Source organism: Asterias amurensis, chromosome 14, assembly GCF_032118995.1.
Source record: "Asterias amurensis chromosome 14, ASM3211899v1".
NCBI lineage: Eukaryota > Metazoa > Echinodermata > Asteroidea > Forcipulatida > Asteriidae > Asterias > Asterias amurensis.
Genome location: NC_092661.1, coordinates 11,082,222 through 11,107,995, shown reverse-complemented (window position 1 = coordinate 11,107,995; position 25,774 = coordinate 11,082,222). Strand labels below are relative to the sequence as shown.

Below are 25,774 nucleotides of genomic sequence, written 5' to 3'. Positions count from 1 at the left end.
GGTTTAAAACAGCCGTATTTTTTATAGCATCAAGAAATATAAATAGTTGTACCTTATTCACTGTGTATTTAATCAATTATTTATTATAGACCATACCACAGCCCCAAGAGAAATAAGGCCACCTAAGATCAAGTCCCGCAAATACAGCTTTATAAAAGTAGCCCCTGCCTACCCCCCCCCGCCCCAACCCATGCGCCCTGTTGCAATTTCAATATTTGTCAGGATAACATGTTATAGAACCAATGACGACTTGAAAAGAAAACCGAAAAGAAATATTTTGTTTTGTCAAATAAAAATGTAACCATAACATCAGAGGTTCTTAAAATCTGTCCAAGACGATGGGAATGAAGATAATATGCAGTCTCCACTAACTTGGTGTCACCTCAGTATTAATTAAAGTGTGTATTAATTATAAGTACGTTTTCTTTAACCTAAACCCGAGAGATTGGCTACAACGCGTAATTGCACCAAACCGAAAAGACATTCAACATACAGACCTATAGAAGCAAGCATGAGAAACAATTGGGGGGGGGGGTGCCCTTTCGCACGAAAACTTTACTCTGGAACAATGCTGCACAACAAGCTATTTTTGTGCTAGTGCTACCCACAGAGGATTTCTTCAGAAAAGGGAATAACTGAACAAAAGAAGTTTAAGCCGTAACTGCCCGCAAGGGTGTGTATTTTTGGTGTTGCGGGGGGGGGGGGGGGGGGCGTTAACCTTGGGTCTAAAAAGTCCCAAGTCCTTCCAAAAGCATTTTCTCGTGACTTTGTTTTGTGCATGTGCCGTTTTAGTGCCATAAAAATACACAATAAATTGTAAATATTTATTAAAAGAAAAGTACAAACAATGGTGCAACAAATGTAAGCTCACATAAACGGTGTATATAGAGCCACTTAGACCAATCTTTATATGCCACCCAAATATTTGTAAAAAAGAAAGAGAGTCGAACCAAAGATCATATTTGATTATTAGATACTCTAATCGATTCTCCAGCCTTGAATAAAAACAATCATTTCCCTAAGACTTGACTGAAAAGTTGTATGAATCAATTAATTCTAAAATCTCTCGCTCCTAACTACAGCTGAATAATATGTTTTCTAAGATACATCTTTTTCATACCAATCTTCACCCTCCAAGCAACTTTGGCTGCAACAGTTTTATCAAATGCAGGTCAGTGGAAATAACTAGCTTGATGTATCAACTTGAAAGAATCCCTAAATAACAGCAATTGCATGAAACTTAAAGGAAAAAAAACCTAATATAATGAAATCTATTAGACTAGGGGAGAGAGTGGGGGGGGGGGGTCTTGCAAAGAGTGGCAGCCCCTCCCACCACTCGGGACATTTCAGATCAATTATTGAAAGCAACATTTACTTTTCTTTTGGAACATAGATTCTGTTTCTGCACTTGGAAGCCTTCATTCCGCTAATTTCAATATTAAACACATAGAAACTGTAAGAGGTTGGTTTAAGTGGCTCAGGTATTTGTCCCGAGTGGTGGGAGGGGCTGCCACTCTTTCTAAGACCCCCCCCCCCCCCACACACACACACACCCTCCTCCCCCTAGTCTAAAGGATTTCAGTTCATTATTTTTTTCCCCTTTAAGTTTCATGCAATTGCTGAAGCCTTCATTCCACTAAACACAAAGAAACTTTAAGATGTTGGTTTTAGCATGGAGGAAGGTTTTAGTGGCTCAGGTGTTTGCAGATAATTAATGTTTTCTATTTAATCAATTGATTGTAGACCCTAATAACTGGTAAAATATGGTTTAATTGAAATTGAAGAATTGAAGAGTGAAAAGAATTGAAGAGTGAAGTAATAACAGTCTGGAGTTTGGGCTAGGTTTCCTAGAGCTGCTCAAGCACAAGAAGTAGCTTAGCACAACAACAATTATGCTTACCAGAATAAGTTACCAGCCAAACTGTAATGTCACATGTACAATTGTAACTGCCTACTCATTTCTGCTTAGCAGAAAATTGTAAGAAATCTTGTTTCTTAAACAACTCTATGAAATTTGGCCATGGTGCGTATATAAGACATTCTAGGCCTAAACAAATTGGCTGAAACAGCCATGGCTACGGCTGTTGCTATGGACACCCTGTACTTCTCAACGCATGGTGACGTGCAAATCTAGCCATAGCCGAAGCTGTAGCCACCATTCGGATACAGCCTTAAGCCCGGTTCATACTTCCTGCGAATGCGAAGCGAATTTGACGTGAATTTGACGTCACAACCCTCCTTTCGCACCGATATCGCAAGTGAGTTGAGCAGAGTTGAACTGCTACGAACTATTCGTTGCGAAATTGTGATGTCAACATTCGTATCGCATTCGCATTCGCAGGAAGTATGAACCGGGCTTTAGTCTGCCATCCTTAAAACAAACAAAACAAACAAAATCAAAACAACAGCAACTAATTAAGGTAATGGACCGTACACAATGTGTTCTTGAAAGAAATCTTTTAATGCTCTACCGTGCTAGTAAACACTTTGCTAATAAAATTTGAAAATAAGTGCAGCAATATCTAAATAAATAGTACTAACTTAACTGTTTTAATATGAATGCAGAGTCATAATTTAACTTGATGGAGCCAACAGTACACAACTTCAACAGATATATAACGCTTTGGCAATTCCAATCTGCCCCTCCTATCCCTTCAAAAGGGCTGTAGAAGGACAACTAATACAAATAAAACTAATGAGTAAAATAATAAAATTTAACAAAATATAATTAAAAATAAACAATACAGACAAGCCCCCCTCCCCCCTCCAAAAAAAAAGGATGCTGTGCAAACCCTTAAAGTGTAAACCAACAGCAATGTATATAGGCAGTCTGACAAGTCTTCAAAAGCTTTTAAAGACAATTGAAAGAAAAAGAAGAGTTTTAGATTTAGATTTTGTTTCTCCACACTACAATCAAAATTATTACTGAACCTCAGATTAATGCTAAGACAATATTTCACAATCCAAGATATTTAAAATGAAGTAACACTTCAAAAAAATGCTAATAGACTCCTTGCAAATAACGTCACACTCTTTAAAAAAAAGTGCCCTCACCGAGGCCAAAGGAGGCATATCAGTAGACATGCGCAAACTTCAGCTTCGGCATCTCGTACTATGCACAGGGCCTATGCAGTACCCTTAAAATGCCATATGAACACCCTCCCCCATTATTGTGAAATGTCGTTATTGTTTTGGCATTGAACCTTGCCTGTCCATTGCATGATCAACCAAAACAATTTTCATTTTGTTTATTGTGGATAGTATAAGAACAGTAGGATAGTATAGCAAAAAGTATTCAAAATTTGCAGTGTTTTCTAATAAATACTACATGACGCAAGCAAGTAATAAGACAAATTAAATACATTTATATTTCATAATTACACAGATCTTACTTTAAAATCTAACACATCTACTTTAAACCAAATCTAAAGCCCTCTCCACACTATATCTCTTATTCCCCGTGGCATACAGCCCTGGCGAGACCCCAGCGTTTTTTTACCCTCTGGTTGCTCTCCTGTGCACTTTTACACTGTCCCCGCCTAGGTCCCTATTACACAGGGTTTAGGTTGCATGATTTAAAGACACTGGAAACTATTGGTAATTGTCAAAGACCAGTCTTCCCACTTGGTGTATCCCCACATAGGCATACAATAACAAGCCTGTGAAAATTTGAGCTCAATTGGTCATCGAAGTTGGGAGAAAATGATGAAAGAAAAAACACCCCTGTTGGACGAATTTGTGTGTTTTTAGATAGGAATAAAAGACTTCTAGCTAGAAGTCTTTTATTATTTTAGTGAAAAACTACCTCTTTCTCAAAATCTATGCTACTTCAGAGGGAGCCGTTTCTCACAATGTTTTATACTATCAACAGCTCTCCAATGCTCGTTACCAAGTCAGTTTTTAATTTCATAATTCTTTTGAGTAATTACCAAACATGTACCTTCCCTTTAAGATTAACCCAGGGTTTAACCACTTACCCCTCCTGGGCAGGGAGTATGCCCATTTGGCAGGGTAGATCAGGGTTAAAGCAACCAAAGTGTAAATTGGGGGGGGGGTGTTGCCCCCCAGAAATAGAGTAGTGTGAAAAGGGCAATTGAGTGTTAACTCGCTTTATTTTAAAGCAACTAAACTTAATAATTATATACTCTTCTAAATTAACCTTGACAATAATTTGTCAAACAAGTTATGGTAATCATAAAAGCTTCAATTGCACATTAATAAATAACTAAACTGAATAATTCCAATAGCTTGGCACTAGTCATTTGCTTCAGCTAATATACATTCTTCATTATTTTGTTTAATTATGAAGCGCGGACTTCACATACAAATTGAGAACATTGTGTATTTACAGATTTCAGTAGTCATGGTGATAACAACCTTGTTCTCACAGTCTTCTAGTCCTTAACCCCGAAGTGAATATAACTTGACAATCCCTTATCACTAAAAAACAATGGAGTAAGTTAACCCTAAACTCACTGTCCATGTCTGTGAGATTCATAAATTATTATTAAATCGTTGCAAATTAATCTATCCCAGCTCAAGAGTAAGGATAATTTCACTGTATTTTCGGCACAACAACAACAACTTTTCATGGACCCTTCAATAAATACTGTTTTTTGGCAAAAAGAGCAGGACAAAATAAACCCTATTGGCTACAAACATCTTCAACAGTTTGACTTGCATTTTCAAGTCTTTTGGATAGAATTTTTAGTATGGCTTCTGACTGCCAAACAAGATATTGACAAAATGGGGAGACCGTACATGTAGGGCTAGAAAGCTCAGTAGGTAGAATGCCATCACATTAAACCCAAGGTTGGTGGTTAAAAAACAACAGAAAATTAAACAAGCTTTCTAATTGGCTGCAAGACTTGCAGATAATGAGCTAAGACCAAGTTAGTTGTGATAGATTTAAATAAACCAATCGTAGAAAAAAAAATCATTGCCATTTCCTGAACTTTTCAACACTTTTCCTCATTACAGATTAAATGTATGCTTTGGTGACAAATAAATTCTGTTTGAAAATCCCCAAAATGATACTGAATTAAAATGAAGTATGGGAATGAATCGCTTATGTGAGTCTCAAACAGAATGCATGCATTTACAGATCAAATTCCCAAAGATTATGGTCACTATAAACTAGAAATTTTGATAACTTATCATAAACTTACATACTTTACAAATACCCTGAATTTAAGTGAAGTACTAGTAATCAAAGAAAAGACAGGCTTTGTAAATCCTGTTGATGATTTTAATTCCATAGGCCTATATTTAAACTGGTGATTTCACTTTAAAAGCAGTAAAATATAAGTATAATTTTTCAAAGTGTGCCACACAGGAAATCCAACTAACCAAACCATGGTGAGTCTGAAAACAATGTGCTTTTGATTAATGAGTGCCAATGTTGTCAGTGTGCCCATGTGTGAGTTGAGTGACCTTTAACAGTGAAAATTACAACACAAGAACAGTGTGAGGCCTCAGTCCCATTTAACAGCTGTGGCTTTATTGCCACTTTAAGAGACCTATTGCATCACCCTTAGCAACAGCCATAGCCACAAACTCGGACACTGACTATAGGCCCTTTTCAAAACCATGGCTTCTGCTTTGGATTCGGCTCAGGCTTGCATGGCCTTGCAGTTGTTGTGACAATTGCGCGTACATAGCGTATGCACTCAGGGTTTTAGAGGAGAGGGCAGAGCCTGAAGACGAATCCAAAGCCTAAGCCGTAGTTTGAAAAGGGGCTATGTCTGAAAGGTCTTAGAACTCGACTCAGAGAATTTCATAGAGATGAGCCACTCTATCCATGAACTCTACAACCGCCTGCCTCACCCTGTCGTCCAGGACATGCCTGATGAGCTGGTTGATACCAGGAAACACGGCAGGCAGAAGGGCTTGGAAGTGGGAGTCTGGAAGCAGCTGCAGCAGCTGAAGCATGGTGTGCACCATGTCGCTCCATGTGTTGATCTCTGCCTCGCTGTCTCGCGTGATCGAAGATCTCTGCTCGTCCTTGATCTGCTGGTGCCGCTGCCGCTCCTCGTGAGACGATCCGTTTGCAGCAGCAGCATCCCGTCTCTCAAGCATCTGAGTATATTTCAGCTCTTTGTAAGTCGGCTTCTTGACGAACACAGATCTTGAATGCTGCGTCTTCCTCTTCTTGTACTCCTGCATCAAGCTCTTGATTGTCTTCCGCGACGCAACGGTGTAGACGCTCTCACCCTTCTTCTTTGAATCTCCTGATTTCTTGTTCAAGTGTTCCTCCATGACGTCGACAACGCTCTCCTCTTCATGGGAATCAGATTTGATCTTGGGAGTCCAGTGAGAAGCAAACTTTGGGCTTTTATCCTTAGGGGTTGGGGATTTCCCTTCATTCTCGCTGTCCTTATCCTCATTTTCACTTTCCTCCTCCTCATCGCCTTCATCGAAGCCGAAGAACTCGCTCGGCTTAGAGGGTACCTCGGGAGATTTCGGAGCGACAAGGAAGAACAGTGGCTGCTCATTGATCCGCGATATGTCCACCATGTTTCCTTGCTGATCAAGGTACATTTGAATGTAGGAGGCACAGATGTCATTACAAATGCCATGAAGGCGGCGAACAATCCAGTCAGGATTGGGGTTTTGAATAGAAGGGTAGAACGTTAAGTCGCACAGTAGCTGAAGGCTTCCCTCACTGCCCCTGCTAGAGATGCTATTGTCAGTATCGGACCGCTCTCTCTTGACGCCATCCCCGACGTGCTCATACTCAGATAGAGGGTTCTCAAAGCTCACCCTCTTAGTGACCGGTTTGGGAGAATACGGCCGACAATCTTCCCCGACACGCTGTCTCACTAGACTCTTGATGTGATCAAGTGTTAGTTTCTCCCCACTGGCATGGTGGCAAAGCTCCAGCAAAGTGTGGAGGTAAAACGTGAAACTTACCCCAGCCTGCCAGTACAAGTTGACGGCCACCTCAAACTTTGCCACTTTCTGTAGAAGAAACTTTAGCCCAGGACGGCTGTTGAAGTCGCAAGCTGTCTGGTACGACTGGACGAAGCACTCCAATAGAAGCCCCAGATTCTTTGGTGAGAGGTATGCTAGAAGCCCAGGCAGAGAGGTGTCTGTGAGGTCCGGGTCTGGTTCCTGACCGAGAGTTGTACCATGTTGTGGAACACTACTTGGTGTAGCAATCATATTTTGCTCCCTGCTGGTTTGGTTCTCAGCTCCGTAGAGGAAGATTGTCCCTAGGGTCTGGATGAGGAGCTGATGGGCAAGCAGACCCAGGACAACACCTCTGAAGGACACCCTAGATTCAAAAAATAAAGATACAAAACAGGGTAAATCTTAGCTATATGGGTTTTGAGGCATTGCATGGAGAGGTATCAATGTATATTTGGTTTCCGGTAACACCATGTGCATATACTTGCTGGGTAGATTATGTTCTTTTCTTGACTTGCTCTATGTTCAACAACCACTGAGTAGATTTTATTGGAATTCGTGAGACTTCTCTACTACTGCAGAGTAGAGTTTTGGAAGAGTCGATCAGAGGTTATGTGTTAAATTTAACACCTATAAAACCAAGTATATCATTTTTTGCGCCACCAAAATTGCATTCACATGCACAGAAAGTATAAACTGGGCTTTCAACAAGTTTTACTGACCTTAAACTGAAAATTTCAAACTTGTTTTCAACAAATCACTCTGCTTTTTATATAAATGCCTCACCTGCTTTTGATCTGGTCTATGCTTGTATTCAGGTCCATGTCGGGTGGATAGATGATAAAAATGAAGGACCGGTTGGAATCATTGTCAACATCAACAGTTCCAGTGCGTTGAGACTCCAACAGAAATACCTACAAGACAATTAGTAGCAGTTAAAACTTTGTATGGTGGGAGTACAATCAGTTGAGGTTTGCGGTAGCACCATGTGTAAATCTCGCTTGAGTAGTGTTGGTACCACAAATGTTTAGAAGATGTTGAGTTTGCATTGGGATTTAAAGGGTTATGTACTTTTTGTAGGACAAAAAACACAATGACCACAGGTTTACACTAAACTTACACAGTTTGAAGATAATGATAGTAGAAAGCTTCCCTGAAAATATTACGTGCTGAGGTGCTGTAGTTTTTGAGTAATGAGTAAAACAATGTCATAAAATAATTTTGGTCTCATGAGACCATAATTATTTTAAGCATTTTACAAACGTATTTTCATTACATTGTTTTACTCATTTCTCAAAAGATTCAGCACCTCAGTAAGTACTATTTGAAGGGAAGCTTTCCACTATCATTATCTTTTTGAAAAAGTACACAAATCTTTAAATAACAATAGCTATTTGGTTTCACCCTTCCACCGATGAATAGCACTGTACACTCAGTAATTTCTGAATTCTGTACAAAAAATAACAGAAATATTACTCATATGGGATTTGAACCCTCGACCTTTATAGTTCTAGAGCCGTGTCAAACCAACTAGACCACCGAGATTGCCCGGTAGCTATAGAGGCAGTTCGAATCCAATATTTTAGCAGCGGGTATTCTAGCAGCTGAGTATACCGTGCTTACAGATAGGTTAAAAAACTAAAAAATATATTTTATTCACACATTCACACAGGTCTTTCCATAAGCCTTTTTGAGGTATGGCGGACGTGATACGCGCGCGTCACACGCAGCGACTGATGCCACGCTCACCATGTTGGTGGTCATTAGGTTTACGTGTAAACGCCGCGTCGCCTAAAACGCGCACTTCACTGAATAACATACGTTCTATTTCTATGGTCAATACGCACAAATTTACCACAACTTTACAGTGTTGTAGCATTGTGTCCGCCATACCTCAAAAAGGCTAGGCCAGTTGCTCTTCTTGAGGTGGTAAGTATTCAAGGTACATGTACATAAGAAACCACACCCACCTGTTGAGCCAACTGCTGCAGCCTTAAGTACTCCAGCTCGCTCACGTCCCTCCTGGCAGCGACCTTCACCTGGCAGATATCACCCATGAAATCATCGGACCACGGCTGGAAACATGACATCAGGAGCTTCAGGTTGCGTAGACTCATGGCTATGGCACGCTGCATCGCTAAGCATGCCACAGTCCACATGTCGTGGGTGAATGAAGGACCTGCACTCAGTAGTAAGTGTCTGGGGAGGAGAGAATAATAATAATAATAATAACTAGTTAAAACCAAAACGCATTTCAAAACTTTACGCAACTGCGTAAGTACACATGCGCAACGTTTGTGGCGCAACTTACGCCATAAATTTTGCGCAAGTGGACTTACGCAGTTGCGTAAAGTTTCGTGAAATCGGCTGCTGGTCATTGGGACAATAACATTCCATAAATCTTTCTCAGCTCCCTGCTGAGCAGCCAAATGACGCTTGTGGCTTTTCATACACAATATCAACCTCTACCCTGCCAGGTACCCATTTATACCCCTGGGTGAAGGGGGACATGAGAAGTAGAGTTAGTTCAAACAATTCAACCTTCATATGGAGGACATATGGCCATGTTTGATTTGGGGGTCTATGACTACAGCTACGATTGTTGGGGTGTTTGGATGTACAACACTTCAGTGCATGACGACGATGTGGAAATCTAGCCATACCTGTTGCCGCCAATTCGGACATAGCCTAGGTGGCTGCAGTCTGGTCAAACAATTTAACCTTCATATGGAGCAAGTACGGCCGTATAAAAAATTGGGGGCTATGGTTATGGCTATGAATGTTGGGGTGTTTGGATGTACAATACTTCAATGCATGACGACGATGTGGAAATCCAGCCATACCTGTAGCTGCCAATTGGGACATAGCTTAAGTGGCTGTGGTCAGGTCAAACAATTTAACCTTCATATGGCTACAAATGTTGCTTAGGGTGTTGCTTAAGGACGTACTATACTTCAATGCACAATGACAATAAAATCGAGCCATAGCCATGCTATTTGTAAATGGTGGGCAGAGAAATATTAAGTTTTCAAAGACAGCATATGTGATACCTGATACAGGAACAGCCTAGTCTGGACACGGACTCATTAGGTTGCCCAACACACTCGATCAGCACATCCAGCATCTGGCGTAGCATGGAGTACAGTCCTGTCATGGGCATGTCCATTTTCACAAAGTGCACAACGTATTCCACCACAAGGTCCGTGGACAGACCGCACGCATGCTTGAAGTTGGCTGCAGTTGCTTCCCAGACGGAGGCAAACTGTCGGCTACGCTGAACCCAGGAGTGTAACATTGGAAGAAGGAGCTCCGAGACGGCAAATACAGCAAATTGTGGACCTGAAAATGAAACAAAAGCACACAAATATATTGAACTCTCTGATGCAGATTAAACTGTGAAAAAACACTTCATAGTCATATTTTGCTTTTAGATTAGTGTTGCAGTTTGGCACAAACTTAGCAACATTTGATTTAGACCCCTTGCACTATGTACATATATCAGTGCAGCAAGGCAGTATTTTTTTACTTTTGCATCCAGGGCCCAATTTCATAAAGCACAAAAACCTGATTAGCCAAGGAAAATCTTGCTCAGCAAAAAACAATGGTACACAATTGTATACACTTTTCAGACTAATTTAAAACAATTTGGCAGAATTTACTGAGGGCAAAACAAACAGGAAATCCGACAGACTCAAGTAGTAAAGATATCATGCCCAAACTTATAAGAAATCCAAGATTATCACCTGGAACAGAAAGAACTGATCTCAGCAGCTCAAAAAGCAGCTCTAGTGTCTGAGGCTGGTGCTGTCGTGGACATGTCGACACGGCTCCTGCCAGACCCTCCAGCAGCAGGAACCAGACCCTACTGATCCCCGTTGCATCGTCCACCTGCTCCGCCATCACCGGCTCAAAGAGATCCTCGTCCTTACTGCTAGCCCGGCGAAATGCTTGTCCTCCTGATTGGAACGTCGGGGTCAAGGGATCATCAGGGACAACTTCCTGCGCCCCTAACTTGATGGACTGCGCCCCACGGAAGATCGGGCAAGCTGGCATTGTGTAGATGGAGGCGAGGATCTTGTGGCAGCGATGAAGGTAGTTGAGAGCTGGGAAGCACAGGTCGAGGGTCTTTGCATGACTTTCAGGTGAGGGAGGCTCAGAGGAGCTTGGCGGCAAGTTATCTGATGTATTGGTACATCCTGAAAAGAAATTTTTTTTAAACTCATGGGTCTCATTTATAAAGTGTAATACGTATCAAACAAGGAAGGTACTAGAAGACTATCATAGTACATTAAAAAAACACTACATAAGCTTTTAGAGCAACAATTACTTCATCAAATGCAATGAAGGGGAAAAGCCAGGTACATGTGATGTATCTACATATGTTTTATTATTCTGTATCAATAACACATTGGCGAGTAAGATTTTTTTTATAATGTGTGGTACAACGACTTGTTTGGTCACAAATGAACACTTAAATTGGATTTCCTAGACTCAGACAGTTCTGCTACATCACATGGTTCGGGAAAAGACTGTACAGCAACCTCCTAATAGGCACATCCTGGAACTATTGTGCCATACAAATTCAAACAGAATTGTGTGTGGGTGTTCACCATTTTTAAGGTATTATATGCATAAACTTACCCATGAACCGTGCAATTTCTGTAGTCTATGGAAATGTAATTTTAAGAGGTCTGCTGTGACATCAGTGTACCAGACATTATTTAAATCTGACTTGAGAATGGCTTTTTGAAAGTCTTCATCATCCATGAATATGTACACAATTTTTCACAATTGAATCTTTATTTCACATTCTGAAAACATTTATATCAGACTTATGGATTGTTTTGAAGAAGAAAAAACCCAAGCAAATATACTTAAAATGGAATGAAATAAAAAAGTTTTTACAAAAATAAACACTTCAACCCTGCGATGTCAGTTTTTTTAAAGAAGTCTTAAGAAAATGTTAGTTTGAAAAAAGTCTTACCAGAACCCCTGAGAAATTTCAAAAGGCACAGTATGCAGTCAACAGCGGCGTTGGCGAACACTGCAACGTTGTCTGTATTCAAAAAGGCTTCAAACACGTTGAACAACGGGGCCAGAGGGTGCTCAGTACGATCTGTGGTCTCTTCGTCCATGTTATTCGTCAACTGCTGCTTGTAGACTCGCACTGCACGGAGGGCCCCAAACAGTGGCCGCCAGCCGGATTTGATATTGGCAAAGGAGGCTTCTACAGTTTCGCAAATGGAAGACACAACCTGAAGAGTTTTGAAAGAATGAAGATGTTTGAGTTGAAGCTTTGCAAGATGAGACTTGCTGTAAGCACCTTCAGACTTTCTGAGTAAAGCCCGATTCATTCTTCACTTCATAAAATTTCTTGCGCCACAACTGGAAAAATGGCGCATACAGATTATTGCATTACTGCAATTCGCTTACACGAGAACCAAGCTTTAATCTTAATCAGTTTGGTATTTGTTGCCTAGCTTTGTACAAGCTGAAAAAACTGCAGTTTTCTATAGTCTCTTAAAAAAAGAAAAAAAATTAAGAAAATACTTCTTGTCCGCCATGACACAACCTTGCCTTGTTTGGACAAATGAGCGAGGAAGGATTATTTTGGAAACGACACTGCAAAGCGTCCAATAGTAATCCATATTGGACTCTGATTATTCCTACCTGGTCTTGAACGTCCTCATCACACAGCTCAAGACACAGAAGGCTCTCAAAAGGCTTGAGGAGGGCCTCATGAAAGTTGAAGTAAGGATGCTCCATCTTGACTGACAGGAGCTCCGTTAAGACATCATGGATGGATATAATAGCCTGCTTAGAGACATGACGGTCCCTGTGGCAGGCAGCCTGCAGAAAATATAAAGAGGAACAATTCATGAGGTTAGAGCAGGAGAATCTGTCACTGTATCCCAATCAGACACGTCTTTTAAAATCTAGTGTACATAAATTGCTTTTTAACATGCCCACTGCTCAAAATGTTTGTATTGCAATTTTTTACTGAATTTTTGCTTCTTTTTTAAAGCCATTATACACTTTCGGTAAACAGTATTGTCCAAGTCCCACACTTCATGTATCACAACTTATATATAAAATAACAAACCTGCGAAAATTTAGGCTCAATCAGTCATCGGAGTCGGGAGAAAATAACGGGAAAACCCACTCTTGTTTCCGCACGTTTCGCCGTGTCACGACATGTGTTCAAAATAAATCCGTAATTCTCGCTATCGAGAATTGATATTGTTTTAATGTTTTCTCAAAAGGTAAACCATTTCATGGAAAAATATTTCAAGAGAAGTCTTGCACCATTACCTTCTGTTTTTTTTTTCAGTACCGAAAGTGTATAATGGCTTTAACTGTTGTGTACTTTAAAACCACATTGCTATTTTTATTCATGTTAAAGGGCTTTATAAATGCATTTAAGTTTAAGCTACACGTAAAATGTATGAACTCTTGCTGTAGCTCACTTATACAACTAGCTTCTTGTTCACTTGAGTAGGGGAAAAAGAAAAGAAAAAAAACCTGTAATAATAATATCCGGTTCTTTTATAGCTCATATTAGATCCTAGTGGCTAGATGGTACTTTAAAATATAATTATCCATCTGGCAATCTATATACGACACTGTGACGCTAACAAAACTGCAACCGATTTCATGAAAGTTTAAGCAATTGCGTAAGTTCACTTGCTCAACGTTTATGGCTCAAGTTGCTCCTGAAACGTTGCGCATGTGGACTAAAGCAGTTGCGTAAAGTTTCGTGAAATCGGTTGCTGGTATGTAACACAAATCTTATTTGAGGAATGATGACATTGTTGCACTGAAATGACTGTAGGTTGTCTTCGCTTTGTTTAGTTTTGGTTGCTTATTTTGACAAACTATGTTTTTTAATTGATGGATTTTGAACTAGGGATAAATAATATTAATTTTGATTTTACCCTAATAAACCCAAGGTGTGTCAGCACTGTATACTCAGTACTTTCCCGAGTTATGTGAAAAAAAAAAACCTATGTTTTGAAAATAATTACTGTGGGGGATAATGGGTGCGTTCGTTTAGCTTCCCTGTGTGGACCCTGGTCTGCCCCTGGTACATTTGCATAGCTTTGATGTCATTCGAGGGGCTCACCCAGGTCAGCCCACAGTACCCTGCTTGTGGAGTGAGTCACTTGGGGTTGACCAGAGGTGCATGACGTCACTACGAGAGCGGTGAGTGATCGTTCGTTTGGCTCTTATCAGGGGCTCACCCGAGTGATCACCGCAGGGTTGACCCAGGGAAGCTAATCGAACGCACCCAATGGAAAGTTTCAAACAAGTGAAAATCTACTAGTAAGTAGTTCGGAACATACCTCAATAAAGTGTGGTGCCACTACACTCCAGGCTTGCATGAGGTGCAACAGTGGACGGCTAGGATGACGAGCACACTTGAGAATCACATCACCCATGCGGAATAGAAGCAGAGAGGTGCTGGCCTGCCCGGAGGTATTCAGAGACTTTCTGGGGGAGGTTGGTGCTATGGCACTCTGACCCTAAAGTAGAGCCAGACCAACAAAGACTTATTTAATTTGAGTTGAGAAAAATGACAATTAAACCCAAACTATTTTCTGAGAGAAGAGTTCACAGATGTGTCAAGTGTTTAAAAATCAAAAAAAATATATTGATGGTTTCATATTATTATTATTATTTTTTTTTTTTTGGGGGGGGGGGTAAGAAACAAATTCTGCAACAGCACCATGAAAAAAGTGTCATACAAGCATAACAAGCATTGGACCTTATCTCGCAAAAAAAGGTTTGATAGAAGTTACAGTAATAAACCATCAGGGCCCAATTTCATAGAGCTTCTAAGCACAAAAATTTGCTTAGCATGAAATTTCTTCCTTGATAAAAACAGGATTACCAACAAAATTTCCACATGATTTTCAGGATAAGCAAACAACAGCTGAATACCAGTAACAAGCAATATGCAACAAATGGAAATTTGGTTGGTAATCCTGTTTTTATCAAGGAAGAAATTTCATGCTAAGCAAATTTTTGTGCTTAGCAGCTCTATGAAATTGGGCCCAGGGAAACTGTCTGGATAAATTTAAACAATTTTGGGTAGCAACTTAATGTTATTTTGGCCGGTATGCTATTTCTGCTAACCAATTTTTGTAAAACAAGGCCCTTCTGGCAATCCTTGGAGTTTCTGGTCATAAAGTGGCGGTGGCTTTCAGCACAATTACGTCACACAAGCAAGAATATTTTGACACTTTTAAGCAGTAGTTTACCTGTTTTGTTGTGTTCTGGTAAAGCTGATGTCTTGACGCAGCTCTCAGCTCCCGAAGGAAGGCAATCAGGGAACTCAGATTCAAGTTATTTGCCGCTTCATCGAAATACCTGCAAACAAATAATGGTAAAAGACACTTCAGAAACCAGTCTGCCATAATCGTTTTTCTCTAAACTTGTAAAGTATGTGGGATCTATATACATGATATAGAGTTGGAACAAATAATGGGTTCCAACTACCAAAAGTATACAATCCCTGGCACAACGATTTTTTTAGAGAAAAAAAAATCAATTTCTGGTACTAACCTGTCCACCTCTGAAGACAGCCCACATACAACCTTCGCCGCCGTTGTTGCACTCAGCATTCCACCCCTTGCCGACCCAACCTCAAACCCAGTATCTTTTCCAATCTCACTGTTGATGACTTCTGACACGTCAAAGGTCGGCGCAACAGGCGCGGCTGATGGGATGGGGACATAGGAGGGCATCATGAGCTCTAAGTCGTCCCCACTTGGAGTGTTCGGAGGGGCGTCGGTAACCTTGGGCAGGGCTATCGATGGCTGGTTGTTGCTGCTGAAGTGACAGTGTTCGAGCTGGGAGACATAGGCACAGCACCTGGGAAATTTGTAGAGGTTATCTCAAAATTAGCATAATCTATTTGTTCATAGTTAAACATTTTCAAACATTTTGAAATGATACATGTATGTTCAGATGAAGTCATCAAAAACACATGTATTAGGAATAATGATGATAACTAGTTCTTATATATCACATTTTACAATAACATATCAATGCGCTTCACATAAGTGCACTGGTCATTGGTTCAACAGCATTCCTTTAATCTTTCTCAGCTCCCTGGGGAGTATACACCCTAGGCTGCCATGGCGCTCCAAGGGCTTTTTTTCATACACAATATCAATCTCTACCCTCACAGGTACCCATGTATTCCCCTGGGTGAAGAGAAGCAATTATAGTAAAGTGTCTTGCTCAAGGACACAAGTGTCTGTGGATTTGGATATAAAATTTAACACTCTTATTAGAGCCAAATGAGAAGAGAGAAGACAATGAAAACAATTCAGTTTTAGATGTGGGAGGAAAACCCCAGAAAATTATTCCATGGGAAAACCCATGCAGTCAAATAGGGGCTGAAAACCCAATCCACATAGTGGCCCGGTGGGATTCGATATGGGGTCCCAGAGGTGGAAGGCGAGGTGAGACAAAACTACACCAACCTGACCACCTTTGAACCTCTATACTCACTTGAATATATGCTGCCAACATTCTCCAGCGTGGCTCCCCATCTCCAGACCCATGGACAGTATTGCATCCAGACTCAGTACATGTGCTGCATGAAGTCGTATTCCCTGACTTTTTGAAGAGCGCCCTCGCAGGGACATCTTCCCACTGACGGATGACGTATCGCCTCCTGCCCCTGAGGTCTGCTGGGGGCGGAGGGCCGGGTCCTCACTCATGCAGGAAGTGTTGGCAATTTGAGAGAAGAGGTCGGCACAGCGAGCCTGTAGACCTACAGTCATTGTCATAAAACTAAGATGTTACATTTTGTTTGCATTGGGGATAAAGAATCAAGCAAAGAAAACATCATCTAGTAAATCGGTGTTAGATCTGCTGCTAAGGATTTTGACTGCCTCTAGCCAATAGGCTAGCTCGATTGTCTAGTGGTAAGACGTCTGCTCTACCAATGCGAAGTACTCAAGTTATTTGTCTGTGGATGTTTTTACAGAACTCGCAAAAGCACTGGGTATACAGTGCCTAAAACACATCGATGTCAAGGTAAAAAAGAAAACATCATATAGTTGTAAAAAGAACTTACTGTACACATGTATGTATTGATTGCATTAGATGTTAGTCGTGCCGTCTTAAAAGCTTGCATGCCAACACGCAGTTACTCATTATTAAAACTATGTTCCTTCTGTAAATACAAATTGTGCATCCAAGTGTAATAAAACATAGAAGTTAAAGAGAACTAGTGTTAAATTTGTGTTCCTGCCAAGTTTAATGATCCCTTGTGTGGGGCAGCAATGGCGCCAAACCATACATAACATTACTGCAAACCTTACAAGAAAAAGAAAAGAACCTCTATTTCTTACCGAGAGTGCAACTGAGTGCAGCTGCTTTCCTTAGTGCCTCCAGACTGAGGCAGATTGCGTCTCTATCTCGTATATTCTGTTCTTTAGCGCCCTCGGTGCCCAACATGAGCGCAATGCTGCCGATACCGGACAGGTTACGCATGGAGAGTGGGACGGCGAGGACTGCCAAGAGCTGCTTCCAGAGGGTCAGCAGAATATCCTGGGTGAATGCCATCCCTGTATTTGGTGGTAAGAAATATTTTGGTTAAGAGGGCATGTCGGAATTGGTGACTACAACAAGATCGTCATGTCACCATGTGTTAAAGCATGGAAAATCCTTAGAAAAACCCTTAGAAACATTCATGGACGACGCTGTAGCCACCAATTCAGATAGAGCCTAAGCTTAATTGTTACAGTGAGCAACTGACCCCTTGCACTGACTATAGCAAATGGCTGCCAATGATCTGCCATTTTGGGAGTAAAATGCAGGTCAAGATAACTGCCACTGAAACTATTCTTGAAACTGAACTTGCAAATGGCTTTATGGGTTAATATAGCAATTTGCCTAAGATTGACGTTTGTGCACTACATAAACTAAGTAACAGCAAAAGATGCCAAAGTCAACCCATCTAAAAGGTCTATGTACTTTTTGTGGGACAAAAACACAATGTCCACAGATTTACATTAAACTTACACAGTTTGAAAATAATGACAGTAGAAAGCTTCCCTGAAAATATTACTTGCTGAGGTGCTGTAGTTTTTGAGAAATAAGTAAATTAATGTGATGAAAATAATTTTCGTCTCAGTGATCATGAGACGAAAATTATTTTAGTATATGAAACAGTATTTTCATGACATTGTTCTACTCTTTTCTCAGAAACTACAACACCTCAGCAACTAATATTTCAAGGGAAGCTTTCTACTACCAATATCTTCAAACGGTGTAAGTTTAATGTAAATCTGTGGCAGTGTGTTTTGTGTTACAAAAAGCACCCAAATCCTTTAACCAATACAATGACAAAGACAGAAGTACCTGCTTCACTGGCTTTTGTTGTACTCTTTGTGATAATGTTGAGTAGTTTCTGGTTATGCAACGCTGCATCATGAAGCATCTGACCACCCAACTCCTGGCTGTGCAACCCATCAATATCTGTCAACATAAAAACAACCACATCAATGTATTGACCCCTTGCACGCGCGTCACACGCGGCAACTGATGTCACACTTAACGTGTAAACGCCGCGTCGCCCAAAATGCACACTTCACTGAATAACACACGTTGACATTGACCACCAAAATGGCGCACCCAAGATTATTCCGATGATGACGTCAGGTGAATTGGGTCAATATTACGGGAATAAAAGAGTGGCGACGTGTTCTTACACTGCCGTTTAAAACCTTGAAAACAGGAAATATTGGAAAACGTCAGTTCGGGACGTGAAGTTTACTGTGACCAATATACATGTAATCTAAATTTTCCTTGTTTGTCTGCTTTTCATTGGGAACTTGACTAGTGATTAAGTTAACTTTTCTGAGAGTTCTTGGCTTCACAACCAGAATAAATGAAATGAAATAAAAAAGCAACAACAACACAACAACTCCTTCATATTAAAGGGAAGGTACATGTTTGGTAATTACTCAAAACAGATATTAACTTAAAAACTGACTCGGTAACAAGCATTGGAGAGCTGTTGATAATATAAAACATTGTGGGAAACGACTCCCTCTGAAGTAACATAGTTTTTTTAGAAAGAGGTAATTTCTCACTAAAATAATAAAAGACTTCTAGCTAGAAGTCTTTTATTCTTATCTGAAAGCACACAAATTTGTCCAACAAGGGTGTTGTTTCTTTCATCATTTTCTCGCAACTTTGATGACCAATTGAGCCCAAATTTTCACAGGCTTGTTATTTTATGGTTATGATGGGATACACCAAGTGTGAAGACCGGTCTTTGACAATTACCAAACGTGTACCCTCCCTTTAAACAAGCCCATTTCATAGCCACTTACCAGTGAGCAGAGATATGAGGGCCTTATTACAGTGGAAGGACCTGGTCTTGTACCCAGCCTCCCCGAGTAGATTCCTTGAGATTAGAATCTGATACAGCTCCCCTAGCCAGGCTGATGACAGGTAAACCAGCACTCCGCTGTTGTGAACACTCTCAATGAACTGATTCTATAAAGAAAACCAAAGATTCTTTAAAACTAATGACATATCCTATGGGGTAGGTTGGTAAGTCTATCACAAGAATTCTTGGGATTAATAGTCAAAGTGTTAATAATTTTTTTTAATATTTCTGTTCAATTTGCATTGATACTGGCTGCTAAAATATAGAATTAGAACTATTTCGTGTTCTGTAAACCCAAACATTTGTTTGCAAAAACCTTATGGCACTCCATAAATTTTTGGCATTTAGGATCTGTCCACTCCAATTTGAAGTGATTGAATAATAACAACCCCATTTTTTGTTACCGCCATTAAAAAGATCCAGTCTTTCTCTTTCCAATGCTGGTACGCTTGGGTTTGGAGGGTAACCATGGACAATCCACAAGCTTTTTAACAGCAATCTGTGTTGCTCGTATGTTTTTTTTGTGTCCGCTATATTGGGCGACAAAAGTCACCCTTGAGGCTCAAGCAGACTATAGGGCACAGTCAACTAAATTCGCTATAGAACGTATCGACCAATGCATCTGTTGCCATGAAAGTGGCCAAATTGTAGGGCATGCCATATGCGCATCAAAATGCGTACATCAATTAATCAATCAGCACGCAGCATTCCCGGTTTGACTTTTATGGCACGCATACACGCTCACAGACGCATTGTTGTGGGCAGGTGTTTGAATGATAACGTCATATTGAAAATGGTTTATTTGGGCTGAAAGAGTTGAGATTAAATCTAATTCCTCTATACTTACTTTGGTCAGTGGAAGCTGGCCAGGGCTCTCATAGTGTCCGCTGCGAATCAACTTGAGATTGAGGAGAAGACCAAAGTAGACGGCTACATAAATACCATCTGCATTGATGACCGGTGCCATGTTCAGACCCAATGGACCATCGTCCATGCCATGCTTTCGGAAAGAGTGTCCTGAGTAATTGAAAATTAAAACCACGTTATTTTGTGAAAATGTTGATTTCATTCTTTGTGGGACGAGTACAAAAATCTACAACAGCTTCATGAAATATCTCACACAAGATGTAAAAAGTGTAGTAATGGTTCGATATTAGTTGAAGTTCAAGTAATAAACCACAAGGAAAACTAACGTGGCAATCTCTGGATTACAGCCCCGGCGCTCTACCAACTAGTTATATAGCCCTACTGTTGGCAGTCTCCCTGTTTTGTCCGTATTTCTGCTGCTGCTTCACAGATTGTATGAATTCTGACCAGCACCCCAAACAAAGATATTGACAAAATAGGGAGACCCTCAACCTATAGATAGCTCAGTTGGTAGAGAGACGTCAATTTAATCAGGAGATGGCAAATCCGGCTCTAGTAAATATTTCCTTGTTCAACCAAAAATTATTGTTCTGAAAGGTTGATACACACTACAGTGGGAGGTCTGGTTTAGGGTACTAAGAATTTGAAAGGGTTGGTCTGAAAAAAATGAGCTTTACCTGCAACAAAGTGTGATGCAAATTTCTGGAGTGCCTCATCGACATCAACAGTGTCCGTCATTGGTATAATCGCAGGCAACAGCGCCACCAATGCCTCAGTGAAATCCCTCGCTCCCTGCTTTTCCTTCTCGAGATTCTGTCGGGAAAGACGCTCAATCTCCTCCCGTTTCTGCTCCTGCTGCTCGGCCAGAAGTCGCTCCGCCGAAATCTTCTCCGGTGACATAAGCGGCGTCGAGGATGACGAGGTGGAGGAGGGAGCTGATGCGGAGGACTGATCGTCGGCATCATCCTCCTGGTCCAGGTGATACGGCATCACATGGGTGTCGCCCGTTGCTAGGTCAGCCATCTTAGAGTCCACATCTTGGACGATCTTTGCGAATTTCTTGGTTTCAGGTGGAGTGGATTCCGCAGCATCCTCAGGTGTCGCCCCCTCGGTTGATTCTTGCTCCACATCTTTTGAGAGTTCTGCCTCATCTACATCCTCACTAGCCTCCTCTTTTTCATCATCTCCTAGCGACCCATCTTTGCTCACCTGACCCTCCACCTCCTTCTCCTCACTTCTCTCTGTAACACGGCAGCCCAGATCTGCAATATCAATCTCCTCTTCTTCAGGCTCACCTCCCTCTAATTCCTCAGCTGTCACCTCTCCATTTTCTACTTCAAACTCTGCATCTTCTCCGTCTTCCACAGTTGCTTTCTCTGTCTTCTCATCTTCGTCAACTTCTCCTGTTTCCTCGTCGCTCCTTTCTATTTGAACCTCCTTGGCTTCTCCTTCAATGTCAGAGCAAACAGAGGCTTCTTCTCCATCTGATGTTGATTTATCCTTGACTCCCAAAATGACGAGTTCAGGCTTTGGCAAATCATCGTCTCTATCATACTTTTGGGCTTGTAAAACATCCAGATTATCTGCACACGGAAAACAATCAAATAATTTTCAAAATGAGGTACTTATATATTTTTCTATCAATCTTTTAAAAATTGTTTTAATAGATGTTAAATTTGCTCCGGGGATAAAGAATATTAATTTTGGTTTTTACCCATACACCAATGTGTGTTAGCACTGTATACTCAGTACTTTCCAGAGTCCTGTGAAAAAATATCACAGGCATATTACTCGGGTGGGATTCGAACCCACGACCCTTGCAATTCTAAAGCAGTGTCTTACCAACTGGACTACCGAGGTTGCCCGTCAGCTAGAGGCAGTTTGAATCCTTTGTTTTGGCAGTAAGTACCGCAACGATATAATATATGTTAAATTTGCTCGGGGATAAAGAATATTAATTTTGGTTTTTACCCACACACAATTGTTTTGTTACTTTTAAGTAACAAAACAACTTTAATTTTTCTTATGAATTTGTTTTAACAGAACCCAGGAATCTACTGAGTATACAGTGCCTGATACACATCAGTGTAAGAGTAAAAGCAAATTATATGAATGTTTCTTAACACATAAAAGTTAAAAAGATATTTATCTTCCTAACTACGTTTTAAATAATGGTTGGGACAGTGTCAGGATGTAAGAATGAATTGTCCAAATTCGTCTTACCGTTTTCTTTCTGTTGTTCTTGCGCCCGGCTCAGAATCAGTTCCACCTGCTTCTCATTCAGACCCTTGCCCTGACTTATCTCATCCAGCGAGGACAAGAGCGCCCCCACACAGGCAACGCTGGACAGGCACACGGCACTATCACGGGATTGCGTGGCACCGGCTATACCATCCATCAATCTGTGATTTAAAAAAATGACATTGTGGAATTACGGTATAAACTTGTCTGCTCAGAACTATAAGGCCGTCAGTGCAATTTGTATGAGATTCGTATAATGCTTTTGCAGAATTTGGTTAAAATGAGGGACAAATCAAAATAATATCGAAGTCTTATACAGCGCACGTATCTACCAAACAAGGTACTTAAGGCGCCGAGTATATACAAACTTTCAGAAAGACAGGTTATTGCAGTGATGAAAGTGGTCTTCGGTAAATTGTTTGGCAAAAAGAAACATGCGTTTTCTTAATTAAACATTCATTTGTTGATTTTGGTCGATGTTTTCAAGAATAAAGAATAATATTTGTGGTTTTACAAAAGGATTATAGGGTAAAACGTAAATAATACTCATTTTCTATGATTTTATTATTTCACATATTAACAAAATATTTTTGACTTTCTTACAATTTTAACAGGTCCATATCAGTGCTTCTGGTCTTGTTCCCTGCCTTCCCTATGGCAGTCTTCTCAGGGTCTTGATCAGTTAGAGGAGGACCAGCCAGATCCAATATACGCTCAGGTGTTGAAAGCATCTACGCAAAATGCATGGAGGAAGACAGAAATCAGAAACCCAGCAATAATCACTTTTTCCAGAAAACTAATAGAAATGCACAACAAATTAATGAACCCTTTGCATCCAAAGTCATAAGCTCAAACATCCCCCTCACTGAGGTCAGAGAAAGTCCTCCCATGGGTTGGTAATTGGTCGCAGCACTGCAATGTTTTGTACGCAAAGACATAGAAAAATCGCCACCTTTTTAACGCTTTATGCAAATTATGTGCCTTCAAGGGTTTCCACACTTTCCCCAACAGAACAGCATGACAAAATTATGTAGAATTTACTTCGTAAAAAGACAATGATTTTTCCATGTCTTTGTGTACAAACATTGCACTGCCAGCAACCCAGAAATGGCCGCGCAGCCATGGCGAGGTGAAGCACAATGGGAGACTTTTGGGACGCTTGGTGGCAGCAGACTTACCAGGTAAAATCCATGGTTCCCGGTCATGTGCGCACGCTCAGAACTACGTAAACAATGAGTGCATTCGTTTAGCTTCCCCGGGGTGACCCCGGTGTGTGGCGTGTTCTTTTTCCAGGACGAGCGTGTGCAGATAATTATCCACTTTTGACCTGGAAAACAAAACCGCCACACACCGGGGTCGACCCAGGGAAGCTAAACGAACACACCCAATGCAAATTTACCTGGTAAGTCTGCTGCCCCCTAGGGTCACAAAATCTCCCATTGACGCTTGGATTAGTCTATATAAGAAGGCCTTTGTCAATCCCACAAATGTTCACTAACCTCTTTCAAGACTTTCAGAGCCTCATTTCTGTGTACTGGAGGAGGATAGAGGAGCATCCTATGGAACAGAGACCCCAGAACAGGCCTCATAGACTCCAGACCTCCTACAAGACGCACCAACTCCGTTGCGATGCTGTACACGATCCTCGCAGACGAGTTACCTGTGGCTGGTGCGGTCGCAGAACCCCCAGAGCCACGCCCTTGATCTTGGAGGCCCGAGTGACGGGCGTGGCTGGTCTCGTGATTTGGTGAGGCGGCGGGCGTGGCTGGGTGATGGGAAGAGACGATGGACTTCTCATCTCGTGGGATGCCGAGAATGGCAATGAGGCTCGGACAAAGCTGTTGCCTGTGAAGAAAAGTTTTTAAAATGTATAAAAGTTAAGAAAAAAGCAGGGAGGGGGAAAAAAGCACAATAACAATAAAAAGCTGTTGAAACTTTCTCACTAGCCAAAATCACCTGTGGTATAAATGCAAAGTCTTTCTCAATAAATCAAGCATGATAGTTTGTCCATATAAGAAAGTAGAACAATTTTTTTTTGAGAACAAGGGCTGCCCTACTATGGTATATGCTTTTCAGGCTATTTAATAACAGTTTATTTGATTTTTTCCAAAGGGCAAAAACATATTTGAAAATCAATTTCCAGGGCCCGATTTCTTAGTGCTGCTTAAGCAGGAAATATTGCTTAACAATTTTCTGCTTAGCACAAATGAGCAGGATACCAGTCACAAATGGTACATTTAACATAGTATTTCGGTCGTTAAATATATTCTGGTAAGCATATTTATTTTGTGCTAAGCTACTTTTTGTGCTTAAGCAGCTCTTTGAAATTGGGCCCTGATGGTACAATCCTAGCAGAGTCTTTCTAAAAATAAAAAGTGAAGATAAGAATTTTGTTTGAATAGATGGAAATTTGCATCAGGGATAAAGAATATTAATTTTGGTTTTACCCATCACTGACGTGTGTTAGCACTGCTTTCGCGAGCTCTGTGAACAAAATCACAGGCGTATTACTTGGGTGGGATTCAAACCCATGACCCTTGCAATTCTAGAGCAGTGTCTTACCAACTAGACCACCAAGATTGCCCGATTTTTAAAACAATTACTAGGAGAAACTTTAGGTTATCTTCTTACCAGATGGCCTTGACAAGTATGGGACTCTCCCTCAGCTCAGGGCCGGCGTTACTCAACATCGCTAAGACCGCCTCCAGCTGAAGTGTAAGAAGAGGCTGACCATGGTTGCCATGGTGACCTTGTGAAGCTCTAGCAAACAAACAAAAAGTGAGTGATGGTTGAAGCTTTTCATGGGTGTTTATGATAAGGTAACTATAAATAGTAAACTTGCGGGTAGGGTGTCATGGCCAAGTGGTTTAGAGCATTGAATTCAAGTTCTGGTGGTTAAGTCATCAGAGTGTGGGCTCGAATACCGGTCATGACAGTTGTGTCCTTGAGCAAGATATTTGCTATAATTGCTTCTCTCCTCCCAGGTGTATAAATGGGCATCTGCTAGGGTAGAAGCCTTTGGGGCATTAAGGCGCTATGGTTGCCCAGGTTTTATACTCCCCAGGGAGCTGAGAAAGATTAAAGGAATGTTGTTGGCCAAATGACCTGCAGCCGATTTCACGTAACTCTAGGATTAATCCTAACTCGAGTTAAGACGAGTAACCCGTCCTAACTTAGGATGGGTTCAATGTTTCCTACGTGTTTGGATACGGAACTCAACCTGTCCTAAGTCCTAAGATTAATTTTTTTTATAATTGTTAATGGTTTATTTTAATCTGAATAAAAAACAACCAACAGGTTGACAACATTCATCCTAAGTTAGGAAGAGTTTGGTGAAATCGA

The 25,774-nt window shown here is 40.9% G+C and overlaps 1 protein-coding gene across 5 annotated transcripts in view; it reads right to left on the bottom strand.

Annotated features, from left to right (window-relative positions):
* Nucleotides 1-1,560: 1,560 nt before the first annotated feature.
* LOC139947035 (brefeldin A-inhibited guanine nucleotide-exchange protein 3-like) overlaps nt 1,561-25,774 on the bottom strand; it is a 42,739-nt gene continuing 18,525 nt past the window's right edge. For all 5 annotated transcript variants that reach the window (XM_071944856.1, XM_071944858.1, XM_071944857.1 and 2 more), the window contains 20 exons: nt 25,064-25,192; nt 23,932-24,277; nt 23,036-23,163; nt 22,415-22,593; nt 20,869-21,774; nt 20,172-20,341; nt 19,266-19,431; nt 18,289-18,405; nt 17,277-17,492; nt 16,429-16,693; nt 15,475-15,783; nt 15,171-15,279; nt 14,253-14,432; nt 12,580-12,759; nt 11,894-12,164; nt 10,653-11,105; nt 9,960-10,248; nt 8,880-9,108; nt 7,696-7,823; nt 1,561-7,276 (listed from right to left, as the gene is read on the bottom strand). In XM_071944856.1, coding sequence (XP_071800957.1) covers nt 5,767-7,276; nt 7,696-7,823; nt 8,880-9,108; nt 9,960-10,248; nt 10,653-11,105; nt 11,894-12,164; nt 12,580-12,759; nt 14,253-14,432; nt 15,171-15,279; nt 15,475-15,783; nt 16,429-16,693; nt 17,277-17,492; nt 18,289-18,405; nt 19,266-19,431; nt 20,172-20,341; nt 20,869-21,774; nt 22,415-22,593; nt 23,036-23,163; nt 23,932-24,277; nt 25,064-25,192 — 6,280 coding nt within the window. In that variant the 3' untranslated portion in view covers nt 1,561-5,766. The remainder of the gene's footprint in view (nt 7,277-7,695; nt 7,824-8,879; nt 9,109-9,959; nt 10,249-10,652; nt 11,106-11,893; nt 12,165-12,579; nt 12,760-14,252; nt 14,433-15,170; nt 15,280-15,474; nt 15,784-16,428; nt 16,694-17,276; nt 17,493-18,288; nt 18,406-19,265; nt 19,432-20,171; nt 20,342-20,868; nt 21,775-22,414; nt 22,594-23,035; nt 23,164-23,931; nt 24,278-25,063; nt 25,193-25,774) is intronic.